Source organism: Paroedura picta, chromosome 2, assembly GCF_049243985.1.
Source record: "Paroedura picta isolate Pp20150507F chromosome 2, Ppicta_v3.0, whole genome shotgun sequence".
Classification (NCBI taxonomy): Eukaryota; Metazoa; Chordata; class Lepidosauria; order Squamata; family Gekkonidae; genus Paroedura; species Paroedura picta.
This window is the reverse complement of record NC_135370.1, coordinates 130,176,692-130,200,585: the sequence shown is the minus strand read 5'-3', so window position 1 is coordinate 130,200,585 and position 23,894 is coordinate 130,176,692. Positions and strand designations below refer to the sequence as shown.

General features: G+C 42.1%; 1 protein-coding gene across 1 annotated transcript; it reads right to left on the bottom strand.

The window, feature by feature from the left end:
• Window positions 1-1,529: 1,529 nt before the first annotated feature.
• Window positions 1,530-23,861, bottom strand: PTGR2 (prostaglandin reductase 2). The gene is made up of 10 exons (XM_077322726.1): window positions 23,680-23,861; window positions 19,273-19,349; window positions 18,160-18,278; window positions 15,913-16,104; window positions 14,770-14,940; window positions 13,510-13,719; window positions 8,525-8,646; window positions 7,508-7,595; window positions 7,186-7,225; window positions 1,530-4,226 (listed from the first exon to the last, which is right to left on the bottom strand). Exons 2-10 carry the CDS (start codon window positions 19,310-19,312, stop codon window positions 4,162-4,164), a joined length of 1,047 nt encoding a protein of 348 aa, XP_077178841.1. The 5' UTR covers window positions 19,313-19,349; window positions 23,680-23,861; the 3' UTR covers window positions 1,530-4,161.
• Window positions 23,862-23,894: the final 33 nt, after the last annotated feature.

The following is a 23,894-nucleotide window of genomic DNA, read 5'->3' as shown; positions in this document are numbered from 1 at the left end:
TACCACAAAAACAGCTAGATGAATTACAGTCACTGGAAACACAACATGTTTATTATGTCCAAAGTCCAAATCATTACTGAGCAAGTTAAAAAGCACCATATCTAGTACAAAGCTCTGCAGTACTCCCAATGCTTACCACCTTCTAGTATGAAAACTGTCATTTATGCTCACTCTCTATTTCCTGTTAATTAACCAGTTTTTAATTCACAAGAGGACTTGTCCTTTTATCCCATGACTACTTAGGGACCTTGTTGAGGAACATTATCAAAAGCTTTCACCCTTGAACTCATGTCTGTTCACCTTCCCAAAGAACTCTAAAAGGTTAGCAAAACAAGTTCATGGTTGGCAGGATTGTTTCTGAGATGGTAACAGGAGCATTGGAGTGCAGACTTCTAATCTGACCAGCTGGGTTTGATTCCATGCTCCTCCACATGCAGCCAGCTGGGTGACCTTGGGCTCGCCAAAGCACTGAGAAAGCTGTTCTGACCGAGTAATATCAGGTCTCTCTCCGCCTCACCCACCTCACAGGGTGTCTGTTGTCAGGAGAGGAAAGGCAAATGCAGCTTTCAGATTCCTTCCGGGAGAGAAAAGCAGCATATAAGAACCACCTCTTCTTTCCTGTATTTAGGATGAGCCACTATTTATGGTAGTAGTTAGCCAAATTTTTAAGGTCCCTAAGTATTTCTTCAGTCCTTTCAATTGATTTGTGCCTTACAGCAACCACCATATCATTGGTGTAAAAAAACTTCCTGGATATTATCTCAGGAACATCAAAATATATAAATTGAAAAGTGCAACTCAAAGTAATGGAGTCATACTTTTCTCTGATTGGCCAAGGGCAGTTCTTGTTAGAAATAACTCTCTCCAAAGTGATGCCTCTGCCTCTACCTGTAAACAGGAACTCTCTTTATGATAGAGTTAGCGAGAGAGATAGGAACACTGACCTGTCCCTAGAGGGCTAAATTCCTTTTTCCTGTTAGCTTCCCCCCTTCTCCCGCAAGACTGCAACATGGTAGGTGCAGAGATGCCTCCAGCATCTCTCCCCATCCACTTATTTAAATTAGAATAGAAATCTTGTCTTTGCCTTTTCATATGTAGAATTAAGTTTATAATAAATAATTTCTATATTAGTTAAGCACAACATTGATAAATGTTTTTTTTTTCATTAATATGTTTTCTTTAGGCTTTTGCGCTTTTGTGCGCTTTGGCCACTTTGGTGGCCATTCAAGCCCAAGGCAGCCAGCAACGCACTGCGGCGCAGGGGGAGGGGTGGCACCGGTGGTGGCACATAACCTGGCGCCTGCACGCAGGTGCAGAGCTCTGCACCTGTGTGCATGCGCTGAATGGCGCGCCACCTCCAGCGCCGCCCCTCCCCCTGCGTCACGGTGCTGGCCACCAATGTGGCCAAAGCGCACAAGCCTACTTAACATTAATCTGTATTAATATGTCTAAACAAGATGACCAGAAACATATCAAGCATATTGATGTGAAGTACCATCTACTACAAAACATGCAGAAAGCTGGAACCATTTTTATTTTTTTATATGTGACTTTTTATTTTTAGAACAATAAAGACGTTACAGGGGGAAAAGATAGAAATTACAAAGGATCCAGAAATTCAGCATTCTTGAAACTCTTCTGGATGTCTATGATTAGTTAGTCCATTATGGCGAGTTTTCTAAATTTCATTATCCATGATTCCATAGAAGGAGATTGTTGTTGCTTCCAACATGAAACAGTTGTCAAGCTGGCTGCTGTCATTGCATGAAAGAAAAATTCCAGTCCTTTTTTGGTACACCTAGAGGTATAACACTTAACATAATTTCGGAATCCAGTGGAAATTTGCATTTATAAACAGTTTGCAATTTATCATATAAAAAAAGGTAAAGTTATCCCCTGTGCACGCACCGAGTCATGTCTGACCCTTGGGGTGACGCCCTCTAGCGTTTTCATGGCAGACTCAATACGGGGTGGTTTGCCAGTGCCTTCCCCAGTCATTACCATTTACCCCCCAGCAAGCCAGGCACTCATTTTACCGACCTCGGAAGGATGGAAGGCTGAGTCAACCTTGAGCCGGCTGCTGGGATTGAACTCCCAACCTCATGGACAGACAGATTCAGACAGCATTTCTGCTGCCTTACCACTCTGCACCATAAGAGGCTCTTTTTAATTTATCATATACTTTTATCCAAAATTTCTTAACCGCTTCACAATTCCACAACATGTGGAAAAAAGACCCAATAGCATTATTGCATTCCTAGCATTTACCTTCTGATAGACTAGACATTTTGCAAATTATTTTAGGTGTTTACCATCTGTAAAACATCTTAAACCAATTTTCATGTAACATTTGGCATTTTGTCAGTTTTGACCTTTAAGGCCATCTGCAGTCTGTGCAACACATAACTGCAGGACCGCCTACCCTCCTATGCCCCCCTCAGGGCTCTTTACTCTGCGGGTGAATACTTGTTGGTGATCCCTGACCCACAAGAGGAATGCCTGGCCACGGCCCGGGCCAAGGACTTTTTGGTCCTGGCCCCAAACTGGTGGAAGGTATCCCTGGTGAACTGAGGGCCCTGTTGGAGCTTTCTCAGTTCTACAGAGCCTGTAAGCGAGAGCTCTTCTGCTACGTCTTTGGGCGAGGCCAGGGTAATTAAATTTAGGGCCTCCCTGGATTGACTAGTCGGCTGATTGAAACTGATTAACTCTTAAAGGACCCCTCTCTCCTGGCAATCAGGTTTATCTCCTGGAATGTTGATGGTTGGAAAAGTAAGGTGAATGATCCAGATTTCATGTGCTTTATCAAAGATTTTGATGCGGTTTTATTACAGGAGCTATGGTCACATTATGAAATTAGCTTAGAGGGATATGAATCCCATTCTGTATTAGTTTACAAGTCCAAGTCCAAGGGGCGCTACAGAGCAGGATTAACCGTAATTGCTCTGTTTGTAATCCCATTGCTCAGGCCTTCGTACCAAAATTTTCCAACATAGCTTTAATAATAATTAATGTTTATTTCCCTCCTTGCTTGGACCAGCAAAACTTGCACTACCACTGGAGCCGCTTCACAATATTTGTTGAGGAGCTTGAAGCAAAATTCCCCTTGATTGAAATATTGCTTGCAGGAGATTTTAATGCAAGGATAGGCAAAGATGGCTCTGCACTCTCAAGGGCACTGGGCTTGGACCCAGGTGACCTCCTACCCAATTGTCTTTCTGACTCTCATATAAATGATGCTGGAATCTCATTAGGCAAATTTTGCATACATTTTGACAGATTGATACTAAATGGCTCATTCCCCAACATTACCCTGGGGAATTCACATTTGCCTCTGGGAAAGGTAGCAGTGTGATTGACTATATATTGTTTCCTCCTGCTTTGAAAGACCAATCAGAGGTATTTTGTATTGGAGACCGCACTGATAGCGATCATAGAATCATAGAGTTGGAAGGGGCCACACAGGCCATCTAGTCCAACCCCCTGCTCAACACAGGATCAGCCCTAAGCATCCTAAAGCACTGAAATTGACCATCAAGGCGACCTCTCCCCTAAGGTCATATCCACCAATTATGGACTCTGAAGATGTCCAAGGGACCCCAAGGGACCCCAAATTTCTTAACTCACTGCTTTCGGATGAACGTAAGATTCAGTTTCTTTTAACATATCAGAACCCTGATATAATTGAACCAGTTGCAAAGTTTTTATATCTTGCCATGAGAGATTGTGAATGTATTTTGCCATGAGAGATCGCGAATGTATTTTGTCCTACTCTAAAGCATGATCTCTGCCTTTATTTTCTCTGTATAGCAGTGGATCTTTTTGCACTTTCCCTCCTTATATTGTACTTTTATATGCTATTAAAGGCTTGTTGTTGTTGCTGGATTGACTAGTAGACAAGAGACCCGGAATTAAAATTGGACATATATGTTAATAGCATCATGAAGTCTAAGACATTACAAATCTAGACTTTTAGTCTAGTCTATATAAATATAATTTCCATTCTGAAAACAAAAAAATTACTTAACAAGTTTTTAAGAACACTATTAAAAGTGAAGGTATATTCACTTTCTGGTCAGTTAATGCGAACAGTACCTTTACCAAACACATGACAATTTTTGACTTCTGCAAGTCATTTGTAATGTATACCAATAAAATATATTTTTACTCCATAACTTGCACAATCTGTTTTCCAATGTTTCCTCCACTCATCATGGACTGGAAAGCAGCTATAAGAGAACAAAAGTAAGAAATCAAATTATCCTTATGCCTCTTCATCAGATGGCTATCTAGCCTCTGTTTAAAAATTTCCAAAGATGGAGAACCCCCACCACTTACATTTCTTAAGTGTAATAGCTTTATTTGTGATGAAATAACAGCAAATATGTTAATTAAAAAAATGCTTCTAATATTTCAGAATCAATCTTGTGCCTATAATTTGAACTGCTTCTGAAAAATATTGTTGTTGGGGTTTTTTTTTTTTTTGAAGCATCTGGAAGACGGGTGAGAGAACTATTTGCCTCGAGGTTTCATAGGAAGCTCCATAGTCAGACTTCCAGGTGAAGAGGATGACAAACTAACATCTGATTACTCAGAGAAACTCCACAGAGAGAAAATTCAGCTGTATCAAAGGGAGATCGTGAGATGAGCCACTTATTCTTCATTGCACCAGCTATTTATGAGTAAACTACTAAAATGTTGGTCTCAGTGATTTGCCAAAGAAAGCGCTTTTCAGTGAGTAGTAAATTACTTACGGTAACAGACTTCTTTCAACTCTTTTAAAATTAAAGAAAAATTTAAATTTTTGTTTATTAGACCTTGACTATAGAAGCTGGATTTTGAGAATAGATTTTGAAAAGAATTAATTGGGTAAGGCTTTTCTATTGTGGCTTTTTATCTTTGATGAAACATCAATTTGAAATTGTTCAGAAATTTGCATAAACTGGAATGCATGGGAATTGGTCTATTTTTGGCAACGAGACTTCCTCATTGACTGTATTTACAACAATACAAAGGGCTTATTTGACTATAGGTTCTCCTTTCCTTTTATGGTACAAGAGAGACATCTATCGGTAAAAAAAAATACTGCACATAACATTTAACTTGTATATGTTTTAATCCTGGCAGGAGCTAGAAAGTGTTTTGGATCTTTGGATATACAGTCAGATAAAACTCCCAGAAAATCTGACCCCTAAATTTTTTCAGAAATTATATGACAAATTTGAACTAAAAATGAAAATAACATTTCAAAAATTAGATGAAAAAATTGCCAACATGAAGCTAGAGGTTACAGAAGAGATTACAAATTCTATTAAACAAATTTCAGGGGAGGGTCAACATATTAATGAACAAGAGGTATCAGATTGTAAAACAAAAGTTTTAGAGAATTGGAAAGAAGATCCAATTTGGAATTGTTAGAACTGAGAGAAAAAGAATATTGTCTGAGAGTCAAAGATATTCCTGAGACTTCTTTTGAGAACACCAGGGAAATAATTGTAGAAACCTTGGCAGAGTTTTTGGAAATTGATAAAGAAAATATAGATTCTGAAACAGACAAAATTTACAGAATAAAGATTTTCCACATTAATAAAAGAACTGATACTCTGGTGCAGTTTGTTAAAGAAAACAAGAGATGAAGCAACATTCTAAGTTGAAACTCAGGATGGACAATACAGATAGTATTGTTTTTTAATAAATTCATATTAGGATTTTACAAAAGGTAAAAGATCATGCCTTTATAAATCAGAAAAAATCCATTTCAATGAGATAAATTAGAAGTGATCATTTTTACTTTTCATGTTCAGAGATTTAGACTGAGTTCTGTTCATGGTGAGAGAATTTCTGGACAGATTTAAGAAATAATGGGATGAAACAGGAGCTGCAGAAGAAGATACATGAGTCTTGCAGCAGCTCCATCAGGATATAGAAAATCCTGACACAGACTATACAAGGATGGACTCTTCAATACCTGGAATCTAACTATGGATTACAAATGCCTAATGTGAAATATAAATTGAGCAAATGCTTCCCAAAGGAAGAATATTTCATCATTTGAGAAAGTTAAAATAAGATATTATTTGCCTACAACAGAATAATTTTAGAAAAAAGGATACAAAATTCATAAGATTTTGGGAGAATTGATTTCAGCAAATCTTAAAAAGATAAATAGTACTGTACTATATATCAAACCCCACAAAACCAGAATTAGCCTTCACAGATGAACATGATATGTAGGAGCTGGGGTTGTTTATATGATGTTAAGGCATTCGTTTTGGGAATCTATGCTCCAAGTGATGATAAAGGAATATTTTATAAGCAATTGGTAGATGGACTGACACTTTTCTTATGACAGCTGGTCTGATGAGTGATTGGAATGGAGTGACCTTGTAGCTAAATTGAGAGAAATGCATTTAGTAGCAGGATATACCGTGTTCCGCGGTATAAATAAAAATAAATAAAGGGGTGTGGGCGCAGTCTGGGATGGGGGGGCAATGATTGGCCCCCCCACCCCAGACTGACAATTGGAGGGGTCAATTGGAAGGCGTAAAGTGCCTTCCCATTGGCTCCTCTACTTGTCTCTGAGGCCAAGGGGCCAATCGGGAGATGCAAACAGCGCGCCTCCCAATTGGCCCCTTGGCCCCAGACTGACCAGTCGGGAGGCGCACAGTGCCTCCTGACCCGCCCACACACACCACACACCCACAACCCACAACCCACAACGTTCCCTGGCTTCCCATCTTATCTTATTATAGCAGCCATTTTGTGTCTGTGCCCACCACTCTGTGTCAGAAATCCAATTGTGCCCACAGGCTCAAACAGGTTGGGGACCCCTGAAATAATGGGTTGGATCTGGATTATATTTTCAAGTGACAGAACTAAACCATCTTGGTTCCCTTCTTCTATTGTAGCCCACTGATCTCTACAATATACTGCTCCTGGATTGAATTAATAGAAGACCATGAGGAATGACATGAGGGGGTCTGCAACAGGAAGGGACAATTGGTGGAAATTGCTGGTTTAATATGGTTCCAACACAATATTTAGATTTACTTAACTTTCAATCCCATAGATTCATGTGAACATGTTTTAAATCAGCTATTCCTTCACTTCATTCAACCTGTTTTCATGTGAAGTGGACATTCCATAGCTTTGGTATCATGGAGCACAGGAGAACCAATGATGTCTTACCTCCAGTGTTCTCCAGGCCTTTCACAACAGTCTCTTTAACCTGAAAAAGGAGAAAGGAGATTGGTTTCCATTTCCCATCTTATCTCCTAAAGAGTACTTCAATGTTTTAAATTAATTTGGGAACAAAGTATTGAAGTGCTTAACCAAATACGTTCTCTTAACCTCAACCAATCCTATATTATCCAGTTAAGTGGTCTGTAGAAAGCCTCTATGCTGTTTGTCAACAGGTTAAGGTAGATTATTCAAGAGTCAACAGAACAAATGGGTTCACCAGAGACATATTTTCAGTTCATAAACAATTGCCTTCAGGTTCAAGCCCTACCTTCAGTTTTCCCTCTTTGATCCACTGACAGAGCTGCACAGTACTAGCTGGATATTTGTCCATGTAGTTCAGAACTAGAAATCTTTCCCTGTGAAAGAATAAAACAGAAGTACTGGTTTTATTCAATTAAGAGCACAAACACAAGCAGATAAGGCCTATTAGCATTTGTGTGGAAATATTTTAACATTTGTGACAATTTAATATGTTAAAAATCAAAGTAATAAAATTACAATGTACTGAGAAAGGATGCAGACAACAATCTCAGCCATAGATTCAAACAGTCTCTCTGTATAGGAAACTAGTTGCAAGGATGAACAAGCTAGTATGTTTATTAACAAGCTCAAGCAATACTGATTATCCAGATGCTTGAAAGTATTCCTAAAATATGAAGCTGTAAATACACTGGAAGAAGTACAGTAGCCAGTATGTGCACAATTGCGCCTGTGAATATGGAATATCCAAGTACTCCACGCACATCTCTTGGTCACTGTACTAAATAAGTTTCTGTGTTCATCTTAACTTTTACTAGGACATGTGACTCCTGCTCTATTTCCTCATGAGCACCATACTGCGGACAGGACACCATTGCCTTACTGCTGCAAGAATCCTAGCTCCTTCTCCTGGTCCCATTTTTTACTTCACTTTCAGGGGGGGGCACTAACATATTCTGGACTATTTCAGTCTCCTGTTCAAATCTCTAACTTTGGGCTCGGGACTGAGCAGGAGGCTAAAACAGGAAGCCGAAATGAGTTAGACCCCACAATCCATCAACAGACGGCACTGAAGATTTCTCATCTTCCCAGTTTCCCAGCAGTCATTTCTGACTCTATATTGCAGGAATAACAGCAAGACACATTGTGAGGACATACAGCAGGTATGTCTGCCTCTCATGTAAGTGGAGCTCTGATAATGGAAGGAGGATGATTTTGCTTCATTTCCACTGCCCAGTGCAGCCTCCCAACTGGTTATTAGTCTATTGAGTCGAGATGACGAGTAGGCTTAGTTAAGGAGAAATACCTAGTGATGCTCCGTGTTTTCCTTATTTCCTCTATTGCAGGCGGAAGTGGGGGAGGATAAGGCACATCTTTGTTGTACTGGGAGATCTGCCCACATAAAATGATATGGCTATTTGTATTCATCTGTTAGAAACAAAAGAGAACAAAAGATTTTCTTACCCTGTTACAAGCATAAAGGTGTAATCAGAACTAAGACCTGCATGTTGGATACTAAAGTATATTTTCTTAGAAAAAAATGGTATGAAGATATAGAATTGAAAGGGATACAGTTAAACACCAAGCAACAAATTCTTGGAAGAAGAACCTTCATATCTGCCATTCAAAAATGTATTCTTATTTTATCTTCTATATTGACTTTTCTGCTGGGGAATTTTAGAACGTGTCTTGTATGCATCTGTTTTTAATGGGGTGGATTCTAACATAATACAAGGAGCCTTCCTCAAACTTAAATGGTTCTTCCTCCAGTGGTAGTCATATCACAGTAATAAAGTTGCCCTGTTGCCAAAATGCCATTAATTTGACATATCCAGTAGCTGATTCCAGGCCAGTGGAGGCCACTATATGTCAATTTTTACACCCAATAGGAATCCTGAATGGAGGAATTTAAAGTTGGAGTCACAATACCTGACCCAGGTGATAACTTTATGACCTATGGATCATAAGATAGTTGCTACTCATTTTCTGGTCCTAGAAACCAAGTGAAGTACTTATCATGGCACATATACAGGTTTGTAAAGAAAATGTCTTGGCTTGGCTTTACTTCTATTGACTAAATGAAATCCACTGACTAAAGCTGAGCAAGCCTTGCAATATCTAATGCAACTGCTCTTTGTGCACATTTGGAGGAAATAAAGAATGAAACCTAGACTGAACAAACATGAGACCTTTCCCAAGAGATGTACACTAAGATTAGTCTCAAGCCTGCCTAGGACAGATATTGGCAACAGAAAGGACAAATAGTGGAGGGAGGCTGCTCGGGTAGTAAAATGGTTGGCCAAAGCTCCACAGAGGAACTGCAGAGAGGCCACAACACAAATGGCCAGGACAGAAGTACCCAGAAGAAGAGGTACATGGTGGTAGGATGCTGAGTCCATCCAGGGCCCACGCAGGTAAAGATTGGCTGGCCTAGAGCAGAGTGAGGAGGAAAGTTAGAATGAAGAAGAAGAGTTTCGTTCTTATATACCATTTTTCTCTACCAGAAGGAGTCTCAAAGCGGCTTACAGTTGCCCTCCCTTTCCTCTCCCCACAACAGACACCCTGTGAGGTGGGTGAGGCTGAGAGAATCCTGATATTCCTGCTTGGTCAGAACAGCTTTATCAGTGCTGTAGTGAACCCAAGGTCACCCAACTGATTGCATGTGGAGGAGGAGGGAATCAAACCCAGATCGCCAGATCAGAAGTCTGCACTCCTAACCACTACACCCAAGCTGATGAAGTAGACACCAACCACTTGAGTGGTCCTCTGCGCTGAAAATGTCCTGGGCATACATGACCACGGTCTCTGTCCTAGGTTAGAAGGAAATGTGCATTGTGGCCCAAGTCCCTATGACTAAGGGAGAGGAAGTGTCAAGTAAAGCCACCTCAATCCTTCCTCCCAAGTGTAAATTTATGTTATGGAGAAAGGATCTATCTTGCAGTTATTCTAAATTAGAGGCTGTTTCAGGCTGGCTTTCTTATCACTTCCTAAGACACTGTTTTGTCTTGGATAATTAGTTATGTGGGAAACCTGGGTTCCTTCAAGGGGAGGGGTGATTGAGAGGGATTAGATTCTACTGAGGATGGGTCTTGGTTGGCCAGACCATTCACCTGACCACAGTATGGCTAAAATTAGATCTGAACTTAATGATTAAGAGAGAGTATGCTAGCTTGGATTTTCATCAGCCCACATCTGTGGAATTGCTGCAGCATTGTAGGAAAGACTTTGAATTGGGGCCTGTTTATATGAGTAATGAAGGATGCACATCCTGGTACAGGTTTCAAGTGTCAAGTAGTAAGCTGGGGCTGAGCAAGGAACTCCTTGACAGATGACTCCAGTGAACCCCCTACACCGAGCCTGCAACCTTCTTTGTTAATTAACTGTGCTGTGTTCAATATGTTTCTCTCCACATAAATAATTGTGCAGTTCACATGGGGAATTGCCAGTCCAACTGGGCTTCAACATGGCCTATCATGAACATGTATTTTAGAATGCATCCAGAATTTCTGTGCAGCTGTACACTGGAAAGGCAGGTTGGGATTGGTAAACAAATTGTCTAGCATGGAAACGTATCTACTACTAGAAGAACCCTTGACGGGCTTACACAGTTTGAAAAATCTTGTAATAGATTGTTAAGCAGAAAGTGGCTGAACATGCAAATGAAGAGAACAGTCTACAGAACAGTGTGTGTTTATTATCTGTTATGAAACAGAGCTAAGGAACGTTCAGTTTATCTGGTCTAAATTCTGTTACAAGCAACAGAAATGATTTTTGATGTGCACTTTTAATGAAGTGAAACCAGGAGTAAAAAAACAAAGGAAGATCTCCTCAATAATAATAATTTATTTTAATTTTTATCCACTCTTCTATATTGCTCAGGGTGGGTAACAAAATTAAAATCAACATACAAGTGAAAAACTAAAACATTTACAATATTATTAATGCCCCCAATTAAAATTTCAAGACAGGGAGGATTTTGTTAGGGGAACTGATCTTCCAACTCTTCACCACTCCCAATCAGTCAAAGCATAATAAAATAAGTTAACCTGATGCCCGTTCAAGGGAAAAAACAGTATATAGGTTCTTTCCAATAATGGAATATAGCCCACAGCAAATATGCTTTCAGTTCTTGCAGGATACAGTTGCAGATCCCTTTTCAGGGCCCCAAGGAGATCAATCACGGGCAGTGCTTTTTTGACCATGACCCTGGCTGGATGGAAGGCTCTGCCAAATGAGATCAGAGCTCTGTGGGGTCTTCAAGAGTTCCACAGGGCTTGGAAGACAGAACTGTTCTGCCAGGGCTATGGTTGAGGTCAGAACATCAGAAACCACTAGCCTCTCTGACCAACTCTGCTGGGCTGAAACCTTAGTTATTCTGGAAGGCCAGCCACAGGAAATAGAAGTCAAGACATCAGAAGAGCCTTGATGGGTCAGACCAATGGTCCAACTAGTCCAGTATCCTGGCTCACAGAGTGGTCATCCAGTTCCTCTGGAGGGCCAACGACAGGGTAGAGAAGCGAAGGCCTTCATCTGACGTTGCCTCCTGGCTCTGGGATTTATAGGAGGCTTAGTGTCTCTGTAGGTGGAGGTTCTCTCAGTCACCATGGCTATGCGGTATGGATCCTATTACTGTAAGGTGGATTGAGAACTGATTGAGAATCACCCCACAAAGGGTCCCTGTAAATGGTTCATCATCTTCTATGTCTCATGGATTTGCCCTGTGCCCTGTGTTGTTCAATGTATTTATAAATGATTTGGATTGGATGAAGGAATAGAGGGGGTACTTATTAAATTTGCAGATGACACTAAACTGGGAGGAATACCAAACACACCAGAAGACAGAATCAGGATACAGGATGATCTTGACAGGTTAGAATTTCAATAGTGATAAATGTAAAGTTCCTCATTTAGATAGGAAAAATCATATGCATCACTATCTGATGCATCACTATAGCATGTATAAAAGGGATCTGGGGGTCTTAGTAGAGCATACACTAAATATGTCAGCAGTGTGACTCAGTGGCTAAAAAGGCAAATGGGATGTTGGGCTTTTTTAAAAGATCTGGCAAGCCAGGTTTGATTCCGCACTTCTCCAAATGCTGGCTCCACATGCAGCTAGCTGAGTGACCTTGGGCTCCTTGCAGCTGTGATAAAGCTGTTCTGACTGAGCAGTAATATCAGGGCTCTCTCAGGAAGGGAAGGCGAATGTAAGCCGTTTTGAGACTCCTTCTGGTAGACAAAAGTGGCACATAAGAACTCTTCTTCAGAGGCAGGCTTTGCCCAGAATGCTACAGAGACATGTCTGATCCTTCTGTTCCTGTGTTCTGGCACTGAGATTTTCCCCCCACTATGAATTCCCTCATTGATACTCCCTTCCTGCCCTGTTTTATTTGTCTTTTTAATGTATGTGTATTTTATTGAATATACATATCAATTTGGTTTTGATTGTCTGAAAGATGTGGTTTTGCATGGTTTTAATTGTTTTTAAGATTTTTAAAAATTAACCACCTTGGTAGTCCTGATTAGGGCAGAAAGGCAGAACAAATTTTGTTGTTGTTAATAATAATAATAATTATATTTATTATTATTATTATTATTATTATTATTATTATTTAAAATTCAGGCATTGTCAAATTACATGGATCAAATAATTTAGGGCTCTGAAAGTCAATGGCTGTACTTTAAATCAAACCCCCCAAACTAATTGCTAACCAAAAATATAATGTGTTCTCTGTAGCCAGATGACACTGATTGCTGCCTTTTGAGCATCCACATACACATAAAAGTGCAGCATACAATTTCCAGAGGAAGAAATGTGTACATTTTACACTAAGGAATATCATTCTTTGTCATTTTTAGTGCACGGTAGTAGTGCAGTGTAGAAAGGCACAGACTATAAAGAACAAAACATGAGCCAAATCAAGAACTAGAAAGACTTACAAAATGGCAGAGAATTTGGCAGACAGTACATCAACAGAAATTTGGGTCCGGAATACCTTTCCTGCTTTCCTATATGCTCCTGTAAATTTCAGCTTGCCCCAGCATTTCAGAAAGGAAATTATGTTTCTTTAACATTTCAAGAAATTGCACTAGGTCCACAAAAATCAAAGCTACTATTTAGGCAGGGTTATAGAAGTATCATGGAACTCTACCGAATAAGACTAGGGGTCCACCAGGTCCAGCATACTGTCTCACACAGTGGTAGCTACCTTCCATCAGCACAGAATAAAATTTAACCATATAATTTGGAATAACACCAGGGAAGAGGAAAAAAGCATAGGAGAAACTCACTTGTTCTATCACTGCATTGCTAATGTCTCCACCAACATTATCAAAGTACACATCTACCCCCTTCGGGCAGAGCGCACGCAGCCGTTGTGCCACATCCTCGTCTTTATAGTTGATAGCTGCATCAAAACCCAATTCCGAGACCAAAATAGAGCATTTTTCCTTGGTTCCGCAGATGCCAACCACTCTGGAGCAACCCTCCAGGAAACCTATCTTTGGAAGCCCAATAAAAACAATCGCAGTCTGTCAAGGTTTATGCAACAACTTGTCTTACAGATATTTTTTAAAATCTGGTTTATATTCAATGAAAGAGGACCTCGGACTTTGCACTTGTCTTAAAGATAACTATTTGCACCAAAGAGGCCAAGACATACTGAATACCAGATGCTTTTCGACCCCCATGCAATCATCTGCAGCAATATGCAGGGTCACTGGCAACGTGATGTCCTGCTGGGATACCCCAGGGAGACTGGTTGTACTCGTGCTTTCATATTCAGCAGACACAGTACTTGGAAAAGGGACTACAGATCACATTAGCTGCCTGCCCTCACTCCACCTTTAGGGACTCGTTCACATGACTCAGACTAGGCCAAGAAGACTCAGACTGTTCCCCAAGAATACCCTCCTTTCCGCACAATATGTGGATAACCCTAAAGGATTACTGTGATTGAAATAACACTACTTAGCATTTGCATAAATGTTTCAGTATTACTATTACTACTAGGGAGCAATGCCTGCTTTAAAGGCAGGCTAGAAGCTGGCAGCACCACACATACACCAGTGCATGCCATGGGAGCATGGACAGGGCAGTAAGAATGGAGCAGAGGAAATTCTTGGAGATTGGGGATATGTAACCTTGGGAGGGCATAGATTGGGGGAGGGGCAGGAGCTCAGAGGCCGTATGATTATAGTGAGTCTACCCTCCAAAAACGCCTTTTCATTCAGGAACTAATCTATGTAATTTGGAGATCAACTATGATTCTGGGAGAACTCTAGGCCCCACTTGGAAAATGGCAAACCTACAACTAGATCCGTCAGCCTCAGTCTTGCACCTGGAAGATGGAAATCATAACAATGCTTCCTCAGGGGGCCATTCATAGATGAGGCAGATACGGATACGTTGGATGTTCTCCTGACTTTTAGATGGAATTCCTATGCTATTCTAGAAGCAACAAAGCCACTGAAGTTCCACTCCATCCCGTCACAACACAAAATACACCCACAGATTATATGGCCCACATCCAAAGGTATTAACATGCTTACCTGCCCAGCCAGAGAGCCACAGGCACCAGCCGCTCCACTGACAACCATGGTTTGGTTTGCACCCCGAGTCACGTGTCCTTTCTCTCTTATTCCTATCAAAGAGGTCAGTCCAGTCAAGCCAGCTGCTCCCAAAAAGTAGGAAAGATGCCCATCTACCAGATCTGGATTAAGCTGAACAGAGACAAACTGCTTACAAGTAGAACAGCATGCTTTTAGCAAGCCCTGCCAACAAAATCTAATCTAAATAAATAATAAAATAAAGTCAGGATGCATTCCACAAATTTTCAGGCAGATTTATTACCCTGCGGGAGGGCCAAGAAAAGACACTTGCTCCCATTCTTGACTTCTCCCTCTGCAATCAGACATAGCATACTACCATCACTTATGGTATTCACTTATCCTTTTTTTTTTAAGGATACATTCCTTCAGAATTCCTACACACAGAACAGTCTGCAGAGTGAACAGGCCATTCACAAATGAAGCAGATCCAGATATGTTGGATGTTCTCCTGACTTCGTTATATCCCCTCTAATTCTGTGCACAAATCAGGCTTTCTCAAACAGGTTTTGATGAAACCCTGGGTGGGAGCTAATTAATGTTGTATATATTTTTAAAATTTGTTAAACATTGTGAAACACCCCCCCCCCTGAAATGATGGGCCTGGTGGGGATGTGAAAGGGAGGGCTGGTTGGGCGTGTTCACAGCTATACTTCCCAACCATATTCTGCATGATCACACCGCTTCTGGGGTTTCTCAAAGACTGAAGAATGTTTCAGGGATTTCTGAACAGTAAAAAAGTTGAGAAAGACTGGTCTACACTCTTGAGCACAAGCTACTAGTAGGAAATGAAACAGAACATGGTCCAATGGACTACAGGAGAATGAGCTAGTAGCAATTGAAGGAACCTGTCTCAGCACCAGGATGTAGCAGCCTGTAGTGAAGGACAGCATTTCCATGGGGAGGCTTTGAATGCTACTCCAAGCAAGAAGATGAGCTTAGATATCTTATTTCTACTTAAATGATAAACGGACAAGTCCTTTCAAGGGTAAGCAAACAGGCTACATAGTTTATTCAGATTATTCAATATAGCGATTTGTCCTAAGAATAAAATTGAAACATTATGGATCAATCATATATCCTCACCTTCTCAATCTGCTTTCCATCTAAAATGGCCTTAGTCTGCCATGGCCAGTGAAAGGAAGTTACAAAATCCCCTATGGAAAAACCAGCTTCTTTGCTTTCTTCCACAATGCCAATTCCTCCACCGCTGGCAACCTCAGACACCTTCCAGGGCAGAATATAATCCGAACCACTGTCTTCATTCATACGACAACGCTAAACAACAAAACAGAATTACTCTGAGTATTCAAACAGCCACTAATGCCTCCTTGCTTTTGTGACCGAGTCTGAAAGGGGGTGGAAGGTGTATTGAGGGTGCAGAGCAATGAATGAAAATATTTGTTTTTCTACATTAACAATGTAGAAACCCTCAATATAAACCCCTTCCAGATTCGTCCTTTGAGCACTGATGAGAGCAGAGTATTTATCAGCACATGCAAACCTCAAGCTGTACTCCTGAAGATGAAGAAAGAAGGCAGAAAAAAGGTCATTCAGAGGAATGAGGGAAAGCACAGCTGCCTCATTTCCCATTTATTTGATACTCTTCACTAAACACTCCTCCTCCATTTTGCAACCTGGCAATCCTTCATTGTTAGGTGCACACACCTAGAAACCCTGTGGTAATGCCATTTGGACTAAGTAGAAATCTGGTTAGAGTGGAATATTATAAATCTATTAATTGCAACTACATAACATCAAATCCTAGGGGGGGGGAACATACTCTTGAGATTTATAAGCAGCTCAAGAGGTTGCATGAAATATTTGATGTAATTAAAAGAAAAAAGACACTTGGAGCTACAATCCTCTTCCAGATCAGGAATTACCTGCAAATTCTTTATAGGAAGCTTCTCTTTTCCTATTTAAAACAGTAAGTATAACAGAAGGCTTCTTGAAGTCAGAGTGCTCAAATAAAAGTTCCAAGCTTTGTTTTATCTGACAAGTATCTAGTAAGGATGCCACAAAGGAAAAAAAATCTGAAAGAATTGTGCAGGGCTATAACCAGAACTCACCTAGCCCTGCTGGTGCATTACTACATACACTGACAATAAAGAGTGGACCCCCCTCCCCCCAGATGTGCGGCTGAGCCAGACAAGACATTCCATAGAATCATAGAATCATAGAGTTGGAAGGGGCCATACAGGCCATCTAGTCCAACCCCCTGCTCTATGCAGGATCAGCCCTAAGCATCCTAAAGCATCCAAGAAAAGTGTGTATCCCACCTTTGCTTGAAGACTGCCAGTGAGGGGGAGCTCACCACCTCCTTAGGCAGCCTATTCCACTGCTGAATTACTCTCACTGTGAGATCAGTGAACTGCTGGGAGACACCATATCCTGTGAGATCAGGAACTGCTGGGAGATATCAGATTTCCAGCTTATCATCATACTCTTTATAACAAGGTGGGCAGCCAAGGATGTTCAGAGTAGACCAACACATTGCTTCCAGTAGCAGAGGTCAGATAGCAAGCAGAAGACCCAAGTGGATCCAGAAAGAGGACCCAGGAAAAACCAAGAGAGGAACAGACAGGGCTTCAGACTTCTTGGCCCACCGACAAGAAGAGAGAGATGGACTTTGGAGTTAAAAAACCATGATGGAGGGAAAGTGAATTGCTTAGTCCATAAAGCTATCAGTGGCTCACTCTGCCAGGAACCTGGATGTGATCCTTGGCACCGCCGTTGCTATGGAGGCACAGGTCACTAGAGTAGCACGGCTGGCTACCATCTACGCCAAGCCAAACTGCTAGTGCCCTACTTGGCTACAGAACACCAGGCAACAGTGATCCATGCGAATATCACCTCTAGACTGTACTTCTGCAACTCGCTCTATGCAGGCCTACCCTTAACCTTGATCCTCAAACTACAGCTGATCCAGAATGCTGAAGCCAGGGTCTTCACAGGAACACCCAGCTTGCTCCCCAACAACTGCACTGGTTGCCACTCACTTTCAGCCTACGCTACCTCATGTTGTAAGGATAACATGGAGGAGAGGAGAATGATGATACTTTGGGTCCCCACTGGGGAGAAAGGATGAGTATAAATTAAAATATTTATTTGTTTTGTAACAAACAGTGCACTCACGTGCAGAGTTACTCCAATAGAAGTTCACTGAAATTAGCATGCTTAAGCTGGAAGAACTCTATGTAGAACTGCAGCTTAACACACCAGCCCCTCTAGAATTGGTCCTTTGTCATTCTTCTGGGTCACAAAGCAGATTCCAAAATAATCTTATGGCAACAAGGCAGAATGTACTTGATATATGTAAGGAACACCTACCATATAGGGATCCAAAGACAGATAAAGTGTACGAACTTTTACTTGACCCTCTGAAACTTTATCTAGCATAGTGGCTTCCTCCATACAGAAGTTTTCTGCAGTTGGCTCGCCATTGACACCTAGAATAAACCAGATTTCAGGTTTAACTCCCTAATCAGAGACTGCAATATCAGCTTTCAATCTGTCTCTTTTGTTCTTAAGGGGGGGGGTTATCACATGACTCACTAATGACCAAACTATTACAATAATATAAAGCTTCTTTTTTCACAATCCCATATGCAAAAATACATCCTAGGGCCTGCCTTACCCCATTTTCAAGAAGACTCCCTTGTTAACTTTTATTTCAACCACTTTCCTTTTATCCATGCTGAATGTTTATCTATCCTGATGCAACTCCTTCCACTCCTGATGATTTGGATACCTTGACTAGAAGAAGAAGAAGAGTTGGTTCTCATATGCCGCTTTTCCCTACCCGAAGGAGGCTCAAAGCGGCTTACAGTCGCCTTCCCATTCCTCTCCCCACAACAGACACCCTGTGGGGTGGGTGAGGCTGAGAGAGCCCTGATATCACTGCTCGGTCAGAACAGTTTTATCAGTGCCGTGATGAGCCCAAGGTCACCCAGCTGGCTGCATGTGGGGGAGTGCAGAATCGAACCTGGCATGCCAGATTAGAAGTCCACACTCCTAACCACTACACCACTACACCAAACTGACTAGACAGAAATCATTTGGAGTCTTTGTTTTTAGTTTGTTACATGGCTCAACACAGGCCATCTGCAATCTTTTTGCCTCAAGCCTGGGCTCCAAGTCCATACTCTAGTCAAATTTACTCTCCAATTGGAATTATACTGGGGTGGGCTAGTCAGTACATGGAGCTCAAACCACCCCTGGGGACTTGATAGGGCCCACTGCAACCCCATCAAGTATGGCATAAGCCATGGTCACCATACCCTAAATATGTTGTTGCTTGCTGAAACCTTTGTAGGTAGGGAAAGGGTTTCACCGTAAGCCTCGTAAAATGTCTGTAGAAAGCTCTCTGCAGAAATCTGACAGCTTGGCATCTTGTACAACCATTCTAAGCTCACTACAGTCCTTAGACAACTATAGACATACCAGGGCGTGAATTCAACACCACTCTCTGAATAATCATCATCAGCCCTCCAGCTGGGATGCTGCAGGAGTCAGGTTCCCTATAAAGGAGAAGCCAGTCAACAGTAAACATTCAATGAAGAAATATTTGCAAGCCTTCATTTTTAAGGGAAATGGGAAAATAAGAACTGAACAACAGAAAATAATACCTGGGCTGCACATTAACCCCACACCTGTTTACTGGGGTTACAGACACATAAGAATACAGACAACTGGGAGAGCTGTACCGTTCTAAGTCTACTGAAGTGGGAGGGGCTGTGGCTCAGTGGTCAGAGCATCTGCTTGGTATGCGGAAGGTTCCACGTTTAATCCCTGGCATCTCAGGTAAAGTTCAGGTTGTAGGTGACATGAAAGACCCCAGCCTGAGACCCTGGAGAGCCACTGTACTGTCTTTGATGGACCAATGGTATCATGAAGCATAATGCAATTTCACGTGTTCACATGAATGCAAGAAAATAAGGTTGTCACTTGGAGGAGGGCAGGATGCTGTTTCCGTTGCCTGCAGAGGAAAGGATGCGCAGTAATGGGTTTAAACTACAAGTACAGCGATATAGGCTAGATATCAGGAAAACGTTTTTCACAGTCAGAGTAGTTCAGCAGTGGAATAGGCTGCCTAAGGAGGTGGTGAGCTCCCCCTCACTGGCAGTCTTCAAGCAAAGGTTGGATACACACTTTTCTTGGATGCTTTAGGATGCTTAGGGCTGATCCTGCGTTGAGCAGGGGGTTGGACTAGATGGCCTGTATGGCCCCTTCCAACTCTATGATTCTATTATTCTAAAATCCAGCAAAGTACTATGAGGGTACCAAACAAGGTTCCACTTCTGATATTTGAAAGGATGTTGATGGGAAATGAGTTAGCAAACACAGAAAGTGAGCAACAGATTGAAAAGTGGGAGGTAGTTAAAAGTGCTAAAATACATGAATATGAACCAATCAAACACAAAATCATGTTACAAATTATTTTAGCATAAATATAAGCACTTTGTCATAATACACTTCAGAACAGAGATCGAAGCTTAACTATATTGGTTTAGAGAAGTATCTGCAACCTGTGCTTCTAATGGTGCTGGATTCAGCATTAAGTTCAGTTCTGCTTTTACAGAAAATTATTTTTATGGCAGCAAGGTCAGGGAAGAGTCTATCCTCAATGTATAACTTGCAATTCTAAACACACTTAATAATAGATAATTCTTAGCATTGCCTACCACAAGGTAAGGCCCCGTGTTCTGTGAGAATTACAACTGATTTCCAGTTAATGATCAGTTTCCTGGGAGAAAATGGATACTTTAGATCAGTGGTCCCCAACCTTTTTATCACCGGGGACCACTCAACGCCTTTTACTGAGGCCTGGTGGGAGGGGTACTTTACTCCTCTACCACTGGCCAAACGCTCTCTGATGGTTATGGTAATGTTTAAACATCCCTTCAAAATAAGATACAGACATGCCACAACAATGAAGTGTGTTGTAAAGGGTTGGGGGAGATGAAGTAAAGGGCCAGGGGCGGGGGGAGAAGGCGTCCTTCGGGGCCCACCTCCAATTAGTCGAAGGACCACATGTGGTCTGCGGCCCACAGGTTGGGGATCGCTACTTTAGATGGCAGACTCTATAGCATTATATTCTGCTGAGGTCTCTCCCCTCCCCAAACCTCCCAACCCAAAGCTGGCAAACCTAGTAATAATTCCTGTACCTAAATCTGGAATTTACCTCTGAGTAAACAAATTCTGAGATTCTAGCCCACACCTACAATTTACAACCAGATATAAATGTTATTCATATATACCATATCATTCAATGGTACAATTCTATCTTGCCATACTTTACAGCAGTGGTCCCCAACCTTTTTATCACCAGGGACCGGTCAACACTTGACAATTTTACTGAGGCCCGGGTGCATGGGTAGTCTACTAGAGCAGGGGTTGTCAACCTGTGGTCCTCCAGATGATCATGGACTACAATTCTTATGAGCCCCTGCCAGCATTTGCTAGAGGACCCGTCATTGGATGGTGCCAGAGGGACGGGCTTAGCTGGCGGCCGCTACAGCTCCTCTGATTGGGCAAATGGACAAGAAGGTTGGGGGAGCAAGCTGGCTTCTGTTTCTTTTCGCCGTGATCACTGAAGGCAGCGAGCAGGAACCTCGTTGCCGCAGAGTTGTGCGGGCTGCCCTGGGAATAAGGCGCTCCTGGATGTGAGATGAGGGAATCCTAGTCAGAGCAGGAATACAGAAGAGGAGCTTTGTGACCCGGACTTCTGCAAAGTTGGGTCGACGTTGGTGGGCTGAAGCACCTAACTTCTTAGAGCCGCGGCTCCGTACCGACTGATCTACGGACTGGTACCGGTCCCCAGACCGGAGGTTGGGGATCACTGCTTTACAGAATATACAAGTAAACTTAAAAGTGTTCTTGTACATACTGAACAGAAACACACAGAAAATAAAATAGGAATCCAATAACATCTCAAAGGCTAAAATAATTTATTCCAGCATAATCTTTCTTGAGTCAGAGAAGATCACTTCATCAGACACACTGCTGTGTGCATCCTTTCAGTCAACACTTTTACATTCACAACAGAAAGGCAGGAGATGCTGAATCATAGAATCATAGAGTTGGAAGGGGCCATACAGGCCATCTAGTCCAACCCCCTGCTCAACGCAGGATCAGCCCAAAGCATCCTAAAGCATCCAAGAGAAGTGTGTACCCAACCTTTGCTTGAAGACTGCCAGTGAGGGGGAGCTCACCATCTCCTTAGGCAGCCTATTCCACTGCTGAACTACTCTGACTGTGAAAATTCTTTTCCTGATATCTAGCCTATATCGTTGTACTTGTAGTTTAAACCCATTACTGCATGTCCTCTCCTCTGCAGCCAATGGGAACAGCATCCTGCCCTCCTCCAAGTGACAACCTTTCAAATACTTAAAGAGGGCTATCCTTAAGCTGATGTAAAGAAAGCTGCAATTAAACTACTCAGTTAGTGATAGCCAGTAGCAACTGTTATTAAAATAAGCGAAGTGGGATTAGTATAAAATCTAATGCAGGATAAGTAGATGTTACAGAAAGTTACAAATGTATAGCTTAACTAGTTGACCTCTGTAAGAGTTGGGATATACAAGATATTGCCAAAGAAGAAACTCAGGTCCTTGAAATGCAATGAAATTAGTTTAATTAACTATCCCATCAAGATGCATTTCTCCAGACTTTGCATGACAAATCACCCATCCATTTTGTTATTGGAAGATGTCTTGGGGAGACAAAATTATCCTGATTGTATGGCTACATTTCTAAAAAAGAACTTAAAAATATATGTATATAATTGCACAGCATAAACATCCTTTCAAATATCTGAGATACAACGAGTTGGAAAGAAAAAACAAGAGATGACCAGGGAATCAGCCCTGGTACATTAGTAACACAGTGTGTCACAAGCCATTTAAGTCATGCAACCTTTGAAAGTAATATGCTGTTATGTGAGGGACAGGCACTCACCTTTGGCTTATGCAAATTCTATTTATAGAGAGAGAGGATGCTAAATCTAGAACTATGTCCCAAACATGCTACCCATCACATTCAAGTGCATGCTATTTACAATAGTTCTAGAAAATAAAAGACTGAAATACACTGAGATCAACAACTTGCAGAGAATGTACTTAGAGTTTTAATTGGTAAAATTCGGCTGCAGACGTGAAGTTATGTAGCTATGAAAAGTGTCATGGCAGTGAGCCAAGATAGCTTGTGAACAATACTAGCAAATAATTATGCTATCCAAATTATGCTCTACATATAGTTTAAGGAACTCACATTTTGTCGAAGAGGCTGTTTAGCTACCACACTCCAACAGATATACAGGCGTTTTAACTCCAATGCAATATGGAGAGACAGGGGGAAGGGCCGAACAAACCTGACATGTGGGGAAAGAGGCGGGGATGCTCCTGTGCTTCAGGTTCAACCTAGTCTCTCAGGGGCTACAGACCAACCATTAGATAGGTCTCTCTATCATGTACACATGCCGAAGGCACACAAAGCCCTGTGGAAGCAAGTGGTGCGGGAAAATACACGTTAATATTTCACCATAGATCTGACTCTTGCCTAAGAGTTCCCCGGTGGAAGGCGGCCAGCGTCCCGGGCAGAGCGCATCTAGGCAAACTCTGAAGAAGAAAGTTGGTTTGCAAGGGAGAGCTCACTCCCCGAAGACCGCAGCCTGCAAACCTTGCGGGCCCCTAAGGTGCCATTGGAGGCAAAGCTAGCTTTGAGCAACGGGGGGGGGGGGGCACCAGAAACGGCCCCCTTGAGCGCCCCCAGAATTCCCGACGTTCTTCAAGGGGCGGGGGCGGCGGTTGGGGGGTGGGGTGTCGTGCTGGGCCAAAGGAAAGTGGTCACCTCCTGATTCGCCGGGGAATCCGATTCCGGTCGCAGCGGTCAGCCGAAGCGTCGCTTCCAGCAGCCTCCCGGGTCCTCCTCGGGGTTGGCAGCCCAGCCGCAGAGGTCGGGGGAACTCTCCGCCCGCGCCCAGGCGAGCGGCGTGGCTCTTAAAAGGGCCACGCAGGCAAAGGAGCGGGCGCTTAAAAGGGCCATGACATTCAGTCGGAGAAAGG

Coding starts and splice junctions, on each gene's coding strand:
- PTGR2 (XM_077322726.1), bottom strand. CDS start 19,312: ATGATGATTATTCAGAGAGTGGTGTTGAATTCACGCCCTG. Junction 13,720..14,769: donor GTGGCTCTCTGGCTGGGCAG/GTAAGCATGTTA, acceptor GGGCTTCCAAAG/ATAGGTTTCCTGGAGGGTTG. Junction 7,226..7,507: donor TCAAAGAGGGAAAACTGAAG/GTAGGGCTTGAA, acceptor CTCCTTTTTCAG/GTTAAAGAGACTGTTGTGAA.